At 39.7% G+C, this 15,443-nt stretch overlaps 1 protein-coding gene across 1 annotated transcript in view; it reads right to left on the bottom strand.

The window, feature by feature from the left end:
- Positions 1-2,869: 2,869 nt before the first annotated feature.
- LOC142377581 (C-type lectin domain family 18 member A-like) overlaps positions 2,870-15,443 on the bottom strand; it is an 89,376-nt gene continuing 76,802 nt past the window's right edge. Inside the window, exons 13-17 of the mRNA XM_075461836.1 lie at positions 12,839-12,889; positions 7,924-8,093; positions 5,087-5,200; positions 3,833-3,990; positions 2,870-3,462 (exon numbers count right to left, since the gene is read on the bottom strand). Of these exons, the coding sequence (XP_075317951.1) occupies positions 3,424-3,462; positions 3,833-3,990; positions 5,087-5,200; positions 7,924-8,093; positions 12,839-12,889 (532 nt within the window). The 3' untranslated portion in view covers positions 2,870-3,423. The remainder of the gene's footprint in view (positions 3,463-3,832; positions 3,991-5,086; positions 5,201-7,923; positions 8,094-12,838; positions 12,890-15,443) is intronic.

The raw sequence follows: 15,443 nt of genomic DNA, 5'->3' as shown, positions 1-15,443 counted from the left end.
GGGTTTTCAATAGGGTCCCAATTAGTCAATAAAACCACTGTTGATGTCTCACTTCCACTCTTCTTCTCTGTTTGAGATGTGTTTTCCCTATGTGCTGTATTTATACTCGATATGAAAATACTTTTACTACAGAGACATTGAGTATTACTTGGTTTATCTTAACAATGCAAACAGAAATCTGTAACACCATAGGAATTATATAATTACATCATTATTTTTCCTTTTAAAAAAATCAACACATGAGAAGTACTAAAGCTTAAAATCCAACAGCTAAACAATTACAGTAAAGTATACAATAATACACATTATTACACACTGACCTGGGCCTTTGCACATTTTACCGTTCCAAAAACATAGAAGAAGAGAATTGTAACAGTGCTCTAATACAGTTAAACAGAAATAATACTTCAACCTTTGAAAGGTGGAACAGGTATAACTGGTCATTCATACTGATGCCTAAACACAGGAAACAGTTTCCTCTCCTAAATGACGAGTCAGATCAATCCTGGACTCTCTGAGGCATACAATAAAAAAGGGGATATATTTATATATAAAAAAAAACTTCTTGAGAGGTCTCATTTGTGAAAGAGCAGATGTCAAAGGACTTTGAGATGCACAGAGTGGATTTTCACTTTACTGCACATGTGCACATCATTCCAAGTATGGACACTTTGAAAAATAACTGTAATGATAACTGTAAGTCCCCGTGAAATTAAAATAGTTGTTTAAATGTTTTTATGTGATTTACATGTCAAAATGCATTCTAGTATCTGGCTTCTCAATAATAAGAAACTCGGACTTAGAATTTGTCATCTTTTGCCTTTAAATTGTGGTTTGAGAGGGGCATTGTCAGAATTAAGGATCTTTATGATGGTGGCACTTTCATGTCCTTTACTGGCTTATCGACCAAATTTAAGCTTCCTCCCTCCCACCTCTTTAGGTTTTTTCAAATTAGGAACTTTGTGCAGAAAAAATACCCTGACTTTCCGAATATTCCTGCACTAACCTTGGTAGATAAACTTTTCTTGTTGGACCCTAATCAGAGAGGGAATATTTCACATATTTTTAGGGCATTAGACTCCACTACCGCTGTCTTCCCCCAAAAATCAAAAAACCTTTGGGAACAAGATCTGGGGCTGACCCTTGAGGAGGACCAGTGGGCTAATATTCTACAATTGGTACACAGCTCCTCTATCTGTGCACGACATGGTCTAATCCAATGCAAATTAATACACAGGATCTATTATACAATCATAGAAATTCTACCCAAATGTTGCTGACACCTGTAATCGATGTAACCAGTCTCCTGCTGACCTCATGCACATGTTTTGGTCATGCCCTAAGTTGAAACATTTTTGGTCTGAAATATTTGGTACCCTCCACAGAGCCTATGATGTTGGGGAGGATCCCCGTCCTCTCCCAGCTCTTTTTGGTATACTTCAAACTAAATCCTTTGCAAGCAGAGCCCAACACTGCATGGCTTTCTGTTCTTTACTGGCAAGGCGTTTAATTTTGCTTAACTGGAAACATACTGCACCCCCCTCTTACAGTCGATGGGTCAAGGAAGTTCTTTTCAACTTGAAGTTGGAGAGGCTTAGATTTTCCCTTAATGGTTCATTGAGTAAATTCAACAGGACTTGGGACCCCCTGCTGTCCATCATAGACACTCTAGACATTGAACCAGAAGAGACGCAGGTCTGAGTTGTTGTTTAGTTATTTATTGACTTTTTTTTTGTCCCCCTTTTATTTTATTTTTATTTATTTTTTCCTCCTTCTAATATTATTTATTTTTAGGTTGCTAGTATTTTTGTTTTGTCTCATTCTTTTTCTCTTCCCTTTCTCTTCCTGTCCTCCTGTTTGTGGTTTTAAATTACTTTCATTCATGTACTGTGCTTAGAACATGGGGTTGTTGGGGACGTTGTGTGGGAGGGGCGGGTGGACGGGTGGGTGTTTTTTCTGAAAATTGTATAACAAAAACAAATGAGCATTTTTTATGTTTGGGGTCCACCCAATCCTTTCTATGTCTTTGTATTGTTGCTCAACAAAGAAATTAATAAAAAAAAAAAAAAAAGTATTTGTCATCTTCTGAAAAACAACAAAGAAATGTTTATGACTCATATTAGCTCTCATTTTTTACAGGAAATACATAATCAAGCAAAAAGAAACAGCACCTCACAAGCCATTTCACAGGGACTTTAAGTTTATGTTGATGTAGTTTTTTAACCCGTTCTTACTCCCAACTTGTCACATAGTAAGACATGGTCAGGAATCCGTTGCATCTGTTTTAAAAGCAGAGGACACTCCCAAAGCATTGCTTTTGGACTTGCAGGGTTTCCAGAGGCAGTGGTAACAGCTGCAGAATGCTTCGCCATGGCAATATGGAAAATGTTGGGGAAGCTTTAACCCATGATGTTTTCTTATCCTTAACCAAGTACTTTTATTGTCCAGCCTAAACCTAATACTTTTAGTGCCTAACAAAGAAGTAGGCCACAGTAGTAGAAGGAAGTATGTCAAAATAAAGACATTAAAAGGACTCGAAAGTGAGTCACATGGTTGGAATTCAGACGTCTATCTCCCTCTTACCCTCCAAACCCTATCAGTTCCACATTAATTGTTGACAACCCGACACATTAAAATGATGCTTTCCCTTTGCCATTTTTTATTGCTAGAGCCACTGCGTCGCTTACTGAAGAATAGCCAGCAACATGCAGCTTTAGAGCAGATACCCGTCAGCCAGAAATGGATTCGAGGGGCTCTTGACCAAGTGGCATCATGTGACAAGCTGGGACTCATAACGTGTCGGGTTTTGTAACAGTCCATGTTTCTTTATTATTTCAGTTGATGTGTGTGCATAAAACAGACTTTCAAAAAGACTAGACATTATTTTATTCTTTAAAGAGTCACTTTCTTTCTCAGGAGAAGCAGCAGAAACATGAACTGTGTGTGAAGTTTAATGCTGGAATTTGTTTCCTGTTTTCTGAAGAAAGCTTAAATGTGAATACGATGAATAGAAAAAGTTTATGATCAAGTTTAAAATGCTAAACAGTCTTGCTTTACTCTGGGACATTTCAATTCATTGCTGCAAATTGCTTTTCTCGCAAATCCAAGTAGGGAGGTGAAATTCGTCACTCTGCTTCCAGCTGCTCTTCACAATAACTGTCTGGATAAGATCTGCCTTTTTCTCAATATCTCAGGTCAACCTGACAAATTCTTGTCAATTAGATTTTTCTCCACTTGGTGTTTACAAGTAAGCTGCATTAGTGTGTCTGTGTGAAACCGAGCTGATGTGATACAAATAAATGTACTATGTCATCTGATATGCCCAGACTACATTGAGCCTCCGGTGTTGGTTGAAGGTTTACGTTCTCTTCCTCCATGTTTGGCACTTGATCCCAATCTTCTGTGCTTTCTCATATTTCTCCCTCATATTTCCTCTTCAGGGTCAGAGCTGTGGTTGCTCATCTGTGACAGACCAAGAGATAGACAGACAGTGAGGCAGGGCGATGAGAGGAAAACAAAGAGGAGTTTCATTAGCTGCCAACTCAGAGTGACTCAGTGAAATTTCATTCTGAGAATATAACTTGATTTCGTAGAAGCCTTGAAGTCTTGAGCCTTGTTAGATTGAAATATGGTTGTTTGTCTGAAGATAACTTGATGATACTGATGATTTCATGCATTTTTACCCATAAAATAGTATTCTGAAAAAATAAACAAACATGAGTCTGAGTATCATAAGAGACAAGTGGGCTAATGACACACACAAAAAAAGCTCTTTGATGATATTTTTATCTCTTAAAGAATCAAAATGTAAGTTTTCTTAAGGTGCATGTACCGTGTGGTGGTCATCATCGCGCACCCTCAGGTCGGGGCTCTCCCTATGGAGCCGATGGCGGGAACTGGGTGGGGAAAGGGAGCAGAGGGAAGGCTCCGGGCTGCTGGCGGACACAGCATACGGCGAGCCAACCGGACTGTCCTCTCTCAGGGGAGACCCTGAAACATGTGCACTCATGGATTAAGGAAGGGTTCTACTTTGGCATCAGCATAAAGAAAGTACTTCTTTTCTTTGAGTCAAAACCATTCTGCTGAGTTTGTACTGAATGACAGGCAGAACACCAGAGTGGAGGTGACAGGATGAAGGACAGATGTGGAGATAGTGAGAGGAGAGGGAGAGACAGCTGGGGTACATAGTGAGGGACAGGGGAATCGAGTGAATCCGCAGATAAATTAATGTGAAGATGAGAGGTATCATTGCCCAAGGTTATTCAGAGTAGATACAAGATCACATACAAGACACACGTACTTATTCAAATGTACATTCACAGCAGCTTAAGTGCACTGGGCCCAGCTCACATTTTCTTTTGAGTGCACTGTTCATGTGTATATTCTTTTAGATGTTATGGTAATGACGTCAAGGTTATTGCAGTAAAGTACATTTTAGTGAGGCAGTGAATGAGGATCTGGAGCACAGATGAGGGTGGACTGCACCATCTGAGTGGTGTTAACTGTCTTTCAGTTTATTATCAGTTTAATTAAGGCTGCAGTTAAAACCATTTTCCATCAGTAGGATAATAAACCTTTGTCCTGTTCATTCCCTGACGTTCTGCCAGTGTAATTGCATACAGAATGTCCACATGAGGGCAGCAGCATCACTTACTCCAACAGCATGTAAAGTGATCTGCTGTTATGCTGCCCTATGTGTTTTGTGATCATCTGACAGTTACTTCAACCGAATTTTCACGTTGTATTCTTTTGTTGCTCAAAACCATATATCAGCTCTCCTCCAGACTAGCTGACATTGGCCTGACTTCAACATTCAAAACAAACAAATCAAAAAATCCTTACTGGAGGAAAATAATTGATTTCCCAAAACAAGGAGTGGCTGCATCCATGCAGCACAGTTTCCCTGAAGCACATATTCTGTGTAATTTTGATTGGAGTTGTTAGTGGAGCGGCTAATCAAGTAGAAATGTGAAAATAGCATATCAGTGACAATCTGCCTCAAAAGGATTTTGATGCATGGATAGATTATCTATCATTTGATCTCGCACCCTTCTGCCTCTCCTGCCTTTCTGAATGAGTGCCGCACCTTTGTGGTCATTCCTCTGTGTGTCCATCCTGTCAAGACTGTCAAGCAGCCCATCGATCTGTGTCTTTATCAGAGTCAGCTCCTTTTTAATCACCTGCAACTCCTCCATCCCCACTGCAGTGAGAAAGGGAGAGAGGACGTAAGTGACACTGGATATGACAAAACCTGCAAATACCTTTCAGGAATGTTTTGATGCAAAAACCTTAAAACACAACCAATACAAATCTCCACTCATAGCTCAGCAATGACAATTTGATTTGGAGGGAGAGTTCAGCATTGTGTTTTATAACTATCTTAGACACCAGATTAGTATACTATACATGCAGCCAGACTTTCTTAACAGTAGGCATTAACTTTGTTGTCTGTGGAATAAATTAGTAAAGACATCCCGTCTCCTAAGGGTGATTTAAAGCGTATTTGTTTGGAAGACATCAAATTAGAATGTGTTTCATATGATTTCATCATATGTATAATATGGAGATTATACCTATATTTAATAGATTACTAACAGTGTATAGTCTTTTTAGCATAACAGTACATATTCACTTCATTTTTCTGTTTGAAAAATACCTCTTTGATGTCAAATTGTTTCAGTGTTATTTAGCTTCATTGACTAGAAGGCTTAATCTTTGCTCATGTAGCTTTTCCCAATGATGTAAATAGATCATAGTAATGAAAATTGACACAGATATATTTCTCAGCCATATAAAGTCAAATTCTAGTCTTTACACTAAGGTGCTGTTTACACATACCCGGGTATTTTGAAAAACGAAGACCTTTCCCTTCGTTAGTGCCTTTCGTTTATACACAAACGGAGTTTTTTCCTCCGAAAACGAAGCTAAAAAAAAACTCCGGCAAAAATGGAGATTTTTTAAAAACTCCGTTTAGCGTTTGTGTGTAAACTGGTTGAAAGAGACAAAAACGGAGTTTTCAGAATGGAATGAGGAGTTGTCGTCATAGTACAGAGCCCCGCCCCTATCCGTCATATTGGCAGGATGCTAGCGTGATAACGCCATTCATTGTTTATCTGGCAAGCATGGAGGTACTAGCAGCATTTCTGTTGTTGAGAGCTATACTCGCTTGTGTGATTTTGAAAATTACAGTCATACAATGTATTGAACAACAAAGACATTTTTCACGGCTTTAGCAGTTTTATAGTCCAGCGCAACGTGTAAAAGTAGCTCAGTCTCGCTATCAGTCCACACACATGAGCCTGGCGCCATATTTTCTTCTTGAAAAGGATCCGGAAGTTCTTCCTGTCAGCGGTTCTCTATTAGGCTTCTGATATGCTTGTGTGGAATTCTCATTGTTCTAACACTGCCAATGTCAGGCTTGGCGTAATTTAACAGCTCCTGATAGCGTATCAATGTAGACGTGTTTTTTTTTTAAAACGGGGCTGTGCACCTAGTTTTTTTTGCAAACAAAGGTTAGAAAATATGCGTTTATCAAAATACCCGGGTATGTGTAAACAGCACCTAAGTCATTCACAAACTTTGACACAGGTTTTTTGATAAATGTGTGAGGGCTCGGGGCAGTCAAATAATTAACTGAAGACTTATCAACGCCATTATGTTCCTTCTTGATTTGAGTCGACACATTTACCGACTTTCATAGTTACTCACAGTTCATTATGAAACTGAAAGTCCCAAACACAGCCCCATGTGGTGTTTGCTTATGCAGGCCAAAACCACCTGGAATCATGTTGAGGGATACTCGACCTCTAGTGAGCAACTGCATGTGAAATGTGAAAATGGCGCCCATTAAGGTAATGGTCACATTGTAAAATTAATGTATTCTAGCTCTGAGCCTGATGTTTTAAAACCCTAAATTTGAAGTTTTCATTTATAATCCTACCCAAGTGATTCTTTTGCCGAAACCCAACAAGAAAGTTTTTATTAGTTTTGAATACAAATAACCATAAATAAGGCTACCAGCAAAATGGCATCCACGAGGGTGACGGTTGTATTGTAAAAATACGATACTATCATTAAATAAGACATTATTAATAACTGTGAGAGTATAACCCCCCTAGTATAGCCATTTTGTGATGTATAATCATGGTTGTCCTGTCCACTGCAAAATGTGTGAGAAGTACATACAGGAAAAGTGGTGCTCCACTGTTTAAAGACAGTGTGTGCTGTTACAACAGTGTGCCCTATCCTTCAGTGTCTAAACTGCAATATGCAGCAGTCAGCGTGCTTTCACTTTGGTGAGGTGGAGGGATGAAAAGCATGCCAAGCCAAAAGCAATTCTGAACATCTTCCTCCCACTGCCCAAAAGTATGCATGTTATGTTAATTGGAGACTCTAAATTGTCCCCAGGAGTGAGCGTGAATGGTTGTGTGTCTCGTTTGTCTCTATGTGCACCCTGTGATGGACTGGCGACCTGTCCAGGGTGTACTCTGCCAGTTGCCGAGTGACAGCTGGCATAGGCTCCAGCCCCCCTTGCGACCCTGAGTTGGATTAAGCAGGTAAAGGAAATGGATGGATGGATGGATGGTGCAGGGTTAATTTAAATCTCTGATTTGGGGCTCAGGCACAACTATTTTCCCATTGCATTGTTGGTTTCATAAAAGGAGCATCAGACACCGCATGGCCGCTTTTTGTCATCTTTACCATATTAAGCACTGAGGTTTAGATGCAGAAACGTTGATCATTACATCGACTAGAGTTTTTGATAAAACCAAAGGGAATGTGCAGAATCTAACCTTTCATTAAAATGCTATAGAATGAGGAACAAGATGTTTTTTTTTTGTTGTTCTTCTTCTTTTTCATTTTACCTAACAGTTTTAAGCAGCTTAAGTTCAATCTCAGTGGCAATCCATTCATAATACTCACACTTGGCTGTGTTTGAACTAGTGGATTGGGCTCTGGAGCTCTTGGAGTGGGTTTTGTCTCCACTACGTCTGTGCCCAGAGGAGTAAGAAGAGAAACGGGATCTCTTGGCCTGGCTGGGTCCCGAGGGCAGAGGAGAGATGGATGCTGGGACACGCTGGTAGTCATATGTCCTGCAAATCAAGCAGATACAGTATTGAAATAATTCGGCTTTAATTGTGATAGTTCAGCCAGTTGTGTCTGTCTTGTCATTTGTAGGGAAACTTTTTTGTAACCCTACGCTATCCAAACGGCAAAGTCCTCACAAGAAATGGGAAACAATGCTCCTAGCAACACAGCGGTAAAAATGACTAAACTGAACAGAAAAGATGATTGTTCTGCAGAACGTTTGAATTGTCCGTAACCTCTGTGCAAAGTGCACAGCTGTCAAAGTTAAAGTTTGGACCCACAAGTTGTGCATTTTTCTAACACAAAAGGTCACTTTAACCCTGACTTTGGTTGTAAAACCGATGCAGGGCATAGTGCAATGCTTTAACAATGTTATTTGGTTTAAACCGGAATATTTATTGAATCTAAAGTGTAATTTAAAACTTTGCAGGACGACATGATGCATTAGTACTGTGATTTACTGTCTTTGATTGAACAATTTCTGCTTAAAACAAATTTTCGACAATTTTGTTTTTGAAGTATCTGATTCAGAAGTGGTTGTCACATGGCTATGAGTATTATCACAACCCTAAGTATGTGCAGTTTTACCCCTGTATGTTAAAAAGTATAAAATCTTTAAACAATCAAAAAATCATCTGCTTTCATATCAAAACTCAGATTGCTAAGACTGTTGTGATGGCACTAGCATTAGATAATTTAATTTGCTAATTTTTAGCTCAAACAAAGATATATCAGTGAAAACTAATTTATAAAAAGTAAAGCAAAATATTAAAGGTGCTGCTTGTGTATACATCCATATATTCAATGTTCTTTTGTCTTTTATTCTGTATATATTCTGTATATATATTTTCCCTTCGCCTCATCCCTGTGGATGGCTCCATGTCTGTATCTGACACTGAATGTAATTGGTTCTGTCAGGACCAATCAATAGCTCCCCGCCAAGCTAGCAGTGCCGGTGACAGGGGGGTGTATCACAGTCCACCTCTACAGTGGTTACAGAAATGACACTTTGTACATGGCCGTTTCTGTGGAAATAGAAATGAGATTGTGATTGAAAAAAAAATGACGTCAACACTCGTTGACCCACTGACCAGGTGAAACACAGCAACGGGATCAAAACCAACTTACTGACATTCAATCCATTCATTTTACTATTGACTTAAAAAAAAAAAGAAAGAAAGAAAGAAAGAAAGAAAGAAAGAAAGAAAGAAAGAAAGAAAGAAAGAAAGAAAGAAAGAGAAAAACAGTAGCAGAATACAAATTAAATTTTAGACAACTCTTTGTGGTACCAGTGACCCATCTAGATCTACTCACAATCTATACATTTCTGGATCAAGGACTGTCTGAACATAAACTAAATGGTTTCTACAAAGCCGGGGGAGTGTAAAGCTCCTGTGCTGTGTATTACAAGCCAGCAACAAGGTGACAAGCTGTCAGCTGCAAGAGTTCGATGGTGATGTAGATTTACTGTCTGAGCTGTTAACCAGTCATTCAAACATAGCATGGCATCCTGAAAGGTTTTTATGTTGATTTCTGTTCTGTTGTATTCCACGAAGCCCTTCTATTCGACAATCATTTATGCACAGACTGTGTTTTTGCACATCCAGAATGCACATACAAATCAGAAAGTCACATGTGGATAAAGTGCAATAAGACACCATAAGTGTGTGAGCTTAGAGGCTCTGAGTGTTGTCTGCGCGGAGGGTGACACAGAGACCAAAGACTTAAGGGAGTTTAAGGTCTTTTAGAGTAGTTTGCAGGGGCAGATACACAATGCGATGTTACACTAGCTTTGAAGTGTCATGCCAGAGAATGGAAGCTCAGACAATGAGAGCCGGCAGACGAGTGAGGATTACAGAAAAGTGTGAGTGTGTGTTTGAGAGAGTGTTTGTCTCTGTGGATTAGACCCCACACGGAAAGCAGCTTTGTCAGCTCGCGCTGTTATCTGTGTGCTGAAAGACACTTTACTTTTGTATTTAAACAAGAGGACTGTGGACAGAAACACTCATTTATCTCTTCCCCACATACTGATGTAAAAAACAGCAAACTAAGATACCTAAGTGTACATGCACCAACAGTTTTCACTGTCTCCAACCCAGAGGCAAATATGTGCAAACACACACAGATATGCAGTTTCTCCACACACACGCGTTCACAAAGCTGTTGGAGGTGTTAGCCACCAGCGTGGGGAATAATCACATCCTGTGCTACAAACAAATTGAAAATCAACAGTGAGTATTCCCCAGTGAACAAAGTCAGAAAAATGCAGAGCTTGGAAAAACCAATCGAAAAAAAAAACAAATAAAGAAATACACCTCAGCATCATCAATATGTGCAACAGAAGTGAAAGAATGAGATGTGCATTCTATATGTGTGAGTGTGTCCAATGTTACTGCCTCTCATTCAGATGTGCTGAGTAAAGCGGTTATTAGTTTAGCCTCGGGGAGGTAGGAGGCCCCACAGCAATTTCAGTGGATGACCGATAATACAGAGCCACAGTGAGTGAAGCTCAGCTTACTACTTCGTCTCCCTGATCACTGCACTTACAGTTCAAGCACACACTGCAGACTAACTGCTGAGCCAAGAGTTCACGAGAGGTCCCGAACAGTACATTTGATTTCGCTGTTTTTCAGAGCTGTATTTTGAGGCTGCTGGCAACTTGTCCAGGCAGCAGAGTGTATACATAAATACAAAATGTAGTTTTCCTAAAAGAAATGTGATTTGTACATATCTCCAAACTGTGGTAACAAATGTGTAACCGCACTTCACCCACCCATCACAGACGCTGAAGTCTTTGCTTGTTTAAGTTGTGCTACAAATGGATATAACCACTGGTACATTGCGTCTTGCCAACTTTTTGTTGCGCCATCCAGCATGGCTTTGAAAATAATGCTTTACAGTTGAACATCTGATTTGTGTGTCCGACATGTTTTACGTGTTTTGCGGAGGGGGGCAGGACTCAGCAGCTACTAATCCAAAAAAGGGACATTTTGATGCTGATAGCTTATCACGAAGTCTGTTTTAGACACCTGAACGTCATCATCGCGGTTTTTAATATCTAATCTTAACCATGTAGTTTGTCATGTGTAAAACAGCGAGTGAAAGCAAAAATTGAGCAGTTTCTTAAAACTATTGATGGTCAGCACAGAAGTAAATCTTGACTGTTACTGACTACTAGTAATTAGAAATGATGCCCTCTAATATCAAAAATCTGCTTAATATTAACATGTGGAAATAAGTTAATACAGGTTCTCTGTCTGAGGCCATGGCTTCACAAAGTGTCACATAATATACACCCCCATTCTAATCAATCAACCTCTTAAAGGGATGAAACGAACATTTATGGGCACTGAAATTTATGATGGGCATATCCAAATACCAGATTGTCACTAAAGGAAAAAGTTACATTTAAGAAAAACTAATAAAAATCTAGAAACAAATGAAACCTGTGGTTTCAGGACAGAATTTTACCAAATGTGTTTCACATTTTTTGGCCTTGACTCAACATTTACATGCATGTACACAAAGCTTGCTCAAACATAACTGGTCAATATCAGCTGGACGACAGGCAGACAACGAATGGGAAGCAAATTCCACTTTTGAGGACCTCTGGATTTTCATGTCCAAATTTATCTCCTGAAAGATTATGAGAAAGATATCAATCACACGTCACACAGCCTATCTAAAATACCAAAATCTAAACCCACCTGAATACACAAAGGTTCAAAATAAAGCTCATTCTTGCAGCGGGGCTCTAAAAAATTTGAACCAAATAATGCTGAAGATGTTAAAGGTGGGGTAGGGGATCTTTTTCTGGAACATTTTTTTACATATTGCTTGAAATACTCTTCACACTCCCATTGCAACCAATTAATTAAAAGTTTTGATACAAATATGAAAAGTTTTAGTGGCCTCTAGAACGTACAATCTAGGAAAAAACAGTATCCAATCATTGTGAACGGACCGTTCACAATGATTGGATTCTGATGCCGTCTATCAAACTGCAATCTGCTCCTCCCTCCCCCTCCTTCTCCCTGTGCGCGTACCCTGCTTCGTGAACGTCCAGAAGCTTGGCAGGAAGCTAAACTAGAGCCAGCTTGGCTAGCACCTAGCATTATTAAACGTATAGTTAGCATATACTAAATACTAAATACGGCAACGATCGATGCTTGCTGTCAGAACAGCGCTCGTGCACCTTCGTGCTCGTGCGCGTTCATGTACTCTAGAGGCGTGGCTTCAGGGGAAAAGTGAAGAAAAGGGTTGGGACTTTTTACCTGTGTATTTTCAAAATGCAGCTTCGCTGGACTCAAAATCCAGGGTCTCCTACCCTACCTTTAACTGTTGTGGTGGTTACCTGACCGAATCCCAACCCATTACAGTACAGTATGGTCCCTCTGTGTTATATAATGCAGGAAAAGCTGAGTCTCAGACAAATGTTGTTTCTCAGACAGGACTCACTTTGCGTAGATGTAACCCCATTGTATCCATAAATGGGAATAAAGTTTTCAATAAATAAACTGTCTATAAATGTGAAAGTGGAAGCGAGCTCCTGGCTGCTGTGTGGTGACAACAGGCAACACTAAACAAAGACAGAGGGACTGACGGCTGCGAGGCAGACAGCAAGGCAGGGCTGATACTACTGCAAAGTGCCAGGATGAACAATCCTCTTTAGCTCCTTCCTTTAGCCTCCTGTTACACAAAGACAAGCAATCAGGTAAGTGAGCTACCACGTCTAGGTTTCTGACGGTACCTGTCATAGTAGTCCTCGTGGTAGCTGTCGTAGTCCAGCTCGAACTCAGATCTGCATGAGAGGCGGAGAAAGAGTCAGAGGTGGTGGCGGGTAAAGTGTTTGCAAAACGTCATGTGGCGCTTTTACTTGTACTATCATACATTTCAGTTTGAACAAACACACACACACACATATATATATATATATATATATATATATATATATATATATATATATATATATTATATGGTACAACCACTTCATCTGGAAAGAATACAGTTCTCATGATCTCCAGCCAGCTAGAAAAAAAACATTGGATTTGTTCTGCTGCAGCATCCATGTGGAAAATCCATGGAAATTGGATCGTGCTCTAACTTTACCACCCACTGAACACCTTCGTGTGTAATCTTGGTGGGATAAGCTCTGAGGCATGTGTGTGAGTGAGACAGAAAGAGTCAGAAGTCGGTGACTGATGCGACAGTGAACATATACGGGCTGGTTGATGCATGCCTGGGTTACAGACCAGAGGAAGTAGAGGAGGGAAAAGTGACTAAGCCACAGCGAGATTACATTCTGGTGTGTCAGACCTCAGCATTCCAGCTTAATACCTGCAATGAGTCACTAATAATCCCTGCATGTGCTTCACCCTCAGTCTTGTCGCTTTGCCTGATTGCCTCCCATTTGTCTGTCTCTGTCACTCTGTCGTTTATTTGTTATGTTTTCTCTTTGTTAAAATGACCTCACTCTGAGAAATAATCCCTCGATTTGTCCTGAAGGTCAGTAGCTCAATTCATTCATGCTGAATCAGCTAATCATAATGTTTTGAAATGTTTTTTTTATTCATCTATTTGGCTATCTGTGGTGTTATTCACAACACCGGTTCACTAATAGATCAACTTGGTGAACAATTCAGAGTACAGTGGGTTGATCAGAGGCCTTTTAATAAAAACAGTGGTGTGCTGATGATGAAGAGCAGAACCAAGACTCACACTGAGGACCTGAAAACAAATACTGTACAACGGGCTGAGAGAAACCAAACACTGCAGGGCTGAAGGGAACAGCAGAGTGGTGTTAAGCTTCTCAGAGGATTTGTAACTAGAGGAGCCTTCATCCATGCAAGAAGTCATTGTTGGGAGCAAAATAAAAGGGAAAAAATCTTAGAAGATCACACTAAAAGAGAAAACACAATAATGTTTCTATAATGTTTTTTTTGTTGTTTTTTTAAAAAAACATAGCAAAACCAGAAACTTCAGACACTTCAGACATTTTTAGAAAACACAGCAACATTCAAAAAAGGACCAGAGGCAGAAGGCAGAAGACACAACAGCATAAGGAGAACATTTTAGAACCAAAAACAAACAACGGCATATTATCCAGTAGACGAGAGCAGAAAAAGACAACGTGAAATGTCACGTTTTCTAAGACGTTGAAGTTGCTGGGTTTTCTGTTTCAAAAGAGCCGAGTTTTTTTTGTCCGGTACTGTCAATGTCAGAGCCGTATTTTGGATCTTAGAGCCATGGTAGTTTAAGACTGTACAGAAAAAGACTGGAAATGCAAATTGTTGCTTTGAATCACAAATTAAAGGGATGGTTTGTTTTTTTATTTCTAATTTTCCTTTAGTGGGGTTATGTGAAGTACTTATACCTGTTAGTGTCTTAAATACAATAGGAGGCAGGAAGCTTGGAGAATACCTGTCACACAAGCCATAACTAACCTCTGGTCAGACAAAGGACACCAGAATCTTTGTATCTGTTCATGCACATGGTTCATTGTATTTCTTTTTGCACTGCATCAGTTTAGGACCAGACAGTTATTTACTTTGTCCGTGACATTTTCATAAGTGAAGAACATCACTGTGACGTTGTCAAAAAAAAGAAATCCACAATTTAGCACTTGCTTTAGCCTCCAAGACATTTCTGAAGTTTGAGTTCTTTCAATGGTGGAAAATGTCTCCTTCTGCTTCCCTGGTCTGAGCAGCGGGTAGTTTGAGTCGTCTGACGTACTGCTGTCTACGACGAGTAGACTAAAACTACTCACAAGTACTTCATACAAGCCCACGAGAAAAGAAGAAGAAGAAGAAACACACGGCCTCTCAGGGGAGAGGTGCTTCTCGTGGTTGTACAAAGCTGCTTTCTTCGAGCAAATGTTTATGTCACTATAAACATCAGGGGACTAAAGTGAATTTCTCCATATAGTCTCAGTCACACTCACACACACACACACACACACACACACACACACACACACACACGTGTTTGCTCAAGTAAACACAAAGAGACAAAAAAAAAAAAAAAAAGCCCGAACAACCTCTGGTGTGCTTTTGTGGATCTGAAGTGTTATTTTGGAGTGGACTGTAATCACATCTCCTCCAGCATTGGTCTCACTTTTCTCTCTTTTCTACCTCACGCCAGCTGGTTTTTGAAAGATCAGGGGATAGAAAATTAAAAAAAATAAATAAATAATAAATAAAAATAATTTTTAAAAAAAATCGCTCATTTGTGAGCAGCACACTTGCCAAAAAGATGCAAGGTATAATTTCAATTGAATTTAAAGAGTGCTTCCTTTGTGGCTATTTGAAACAGGGGGTCTCTGTGTTGTTTCAGCTCGTTTTGCCAAATCGCCTGAA

The sequence above is a fragment of the Odontesthes bonariensis genome, chromosome 1 (assembly GCF_027942865.1).
Source record: "Odontesthes bonariensis isolate fOdoBon6 chromosome 1, fOdoBon6.hap1, whole genome shotgun sequence".
Classification (NCBI taxonomy): Eukaryota; Metazoa; Chordata; class Actinopteri; order Atheriniformes; family Atherinopsidae; genus Odontesthes; species Odontesthes bonariensis.
This window is presented reverse-complemented; position numbering and strand designations above follow the sequence as displayed.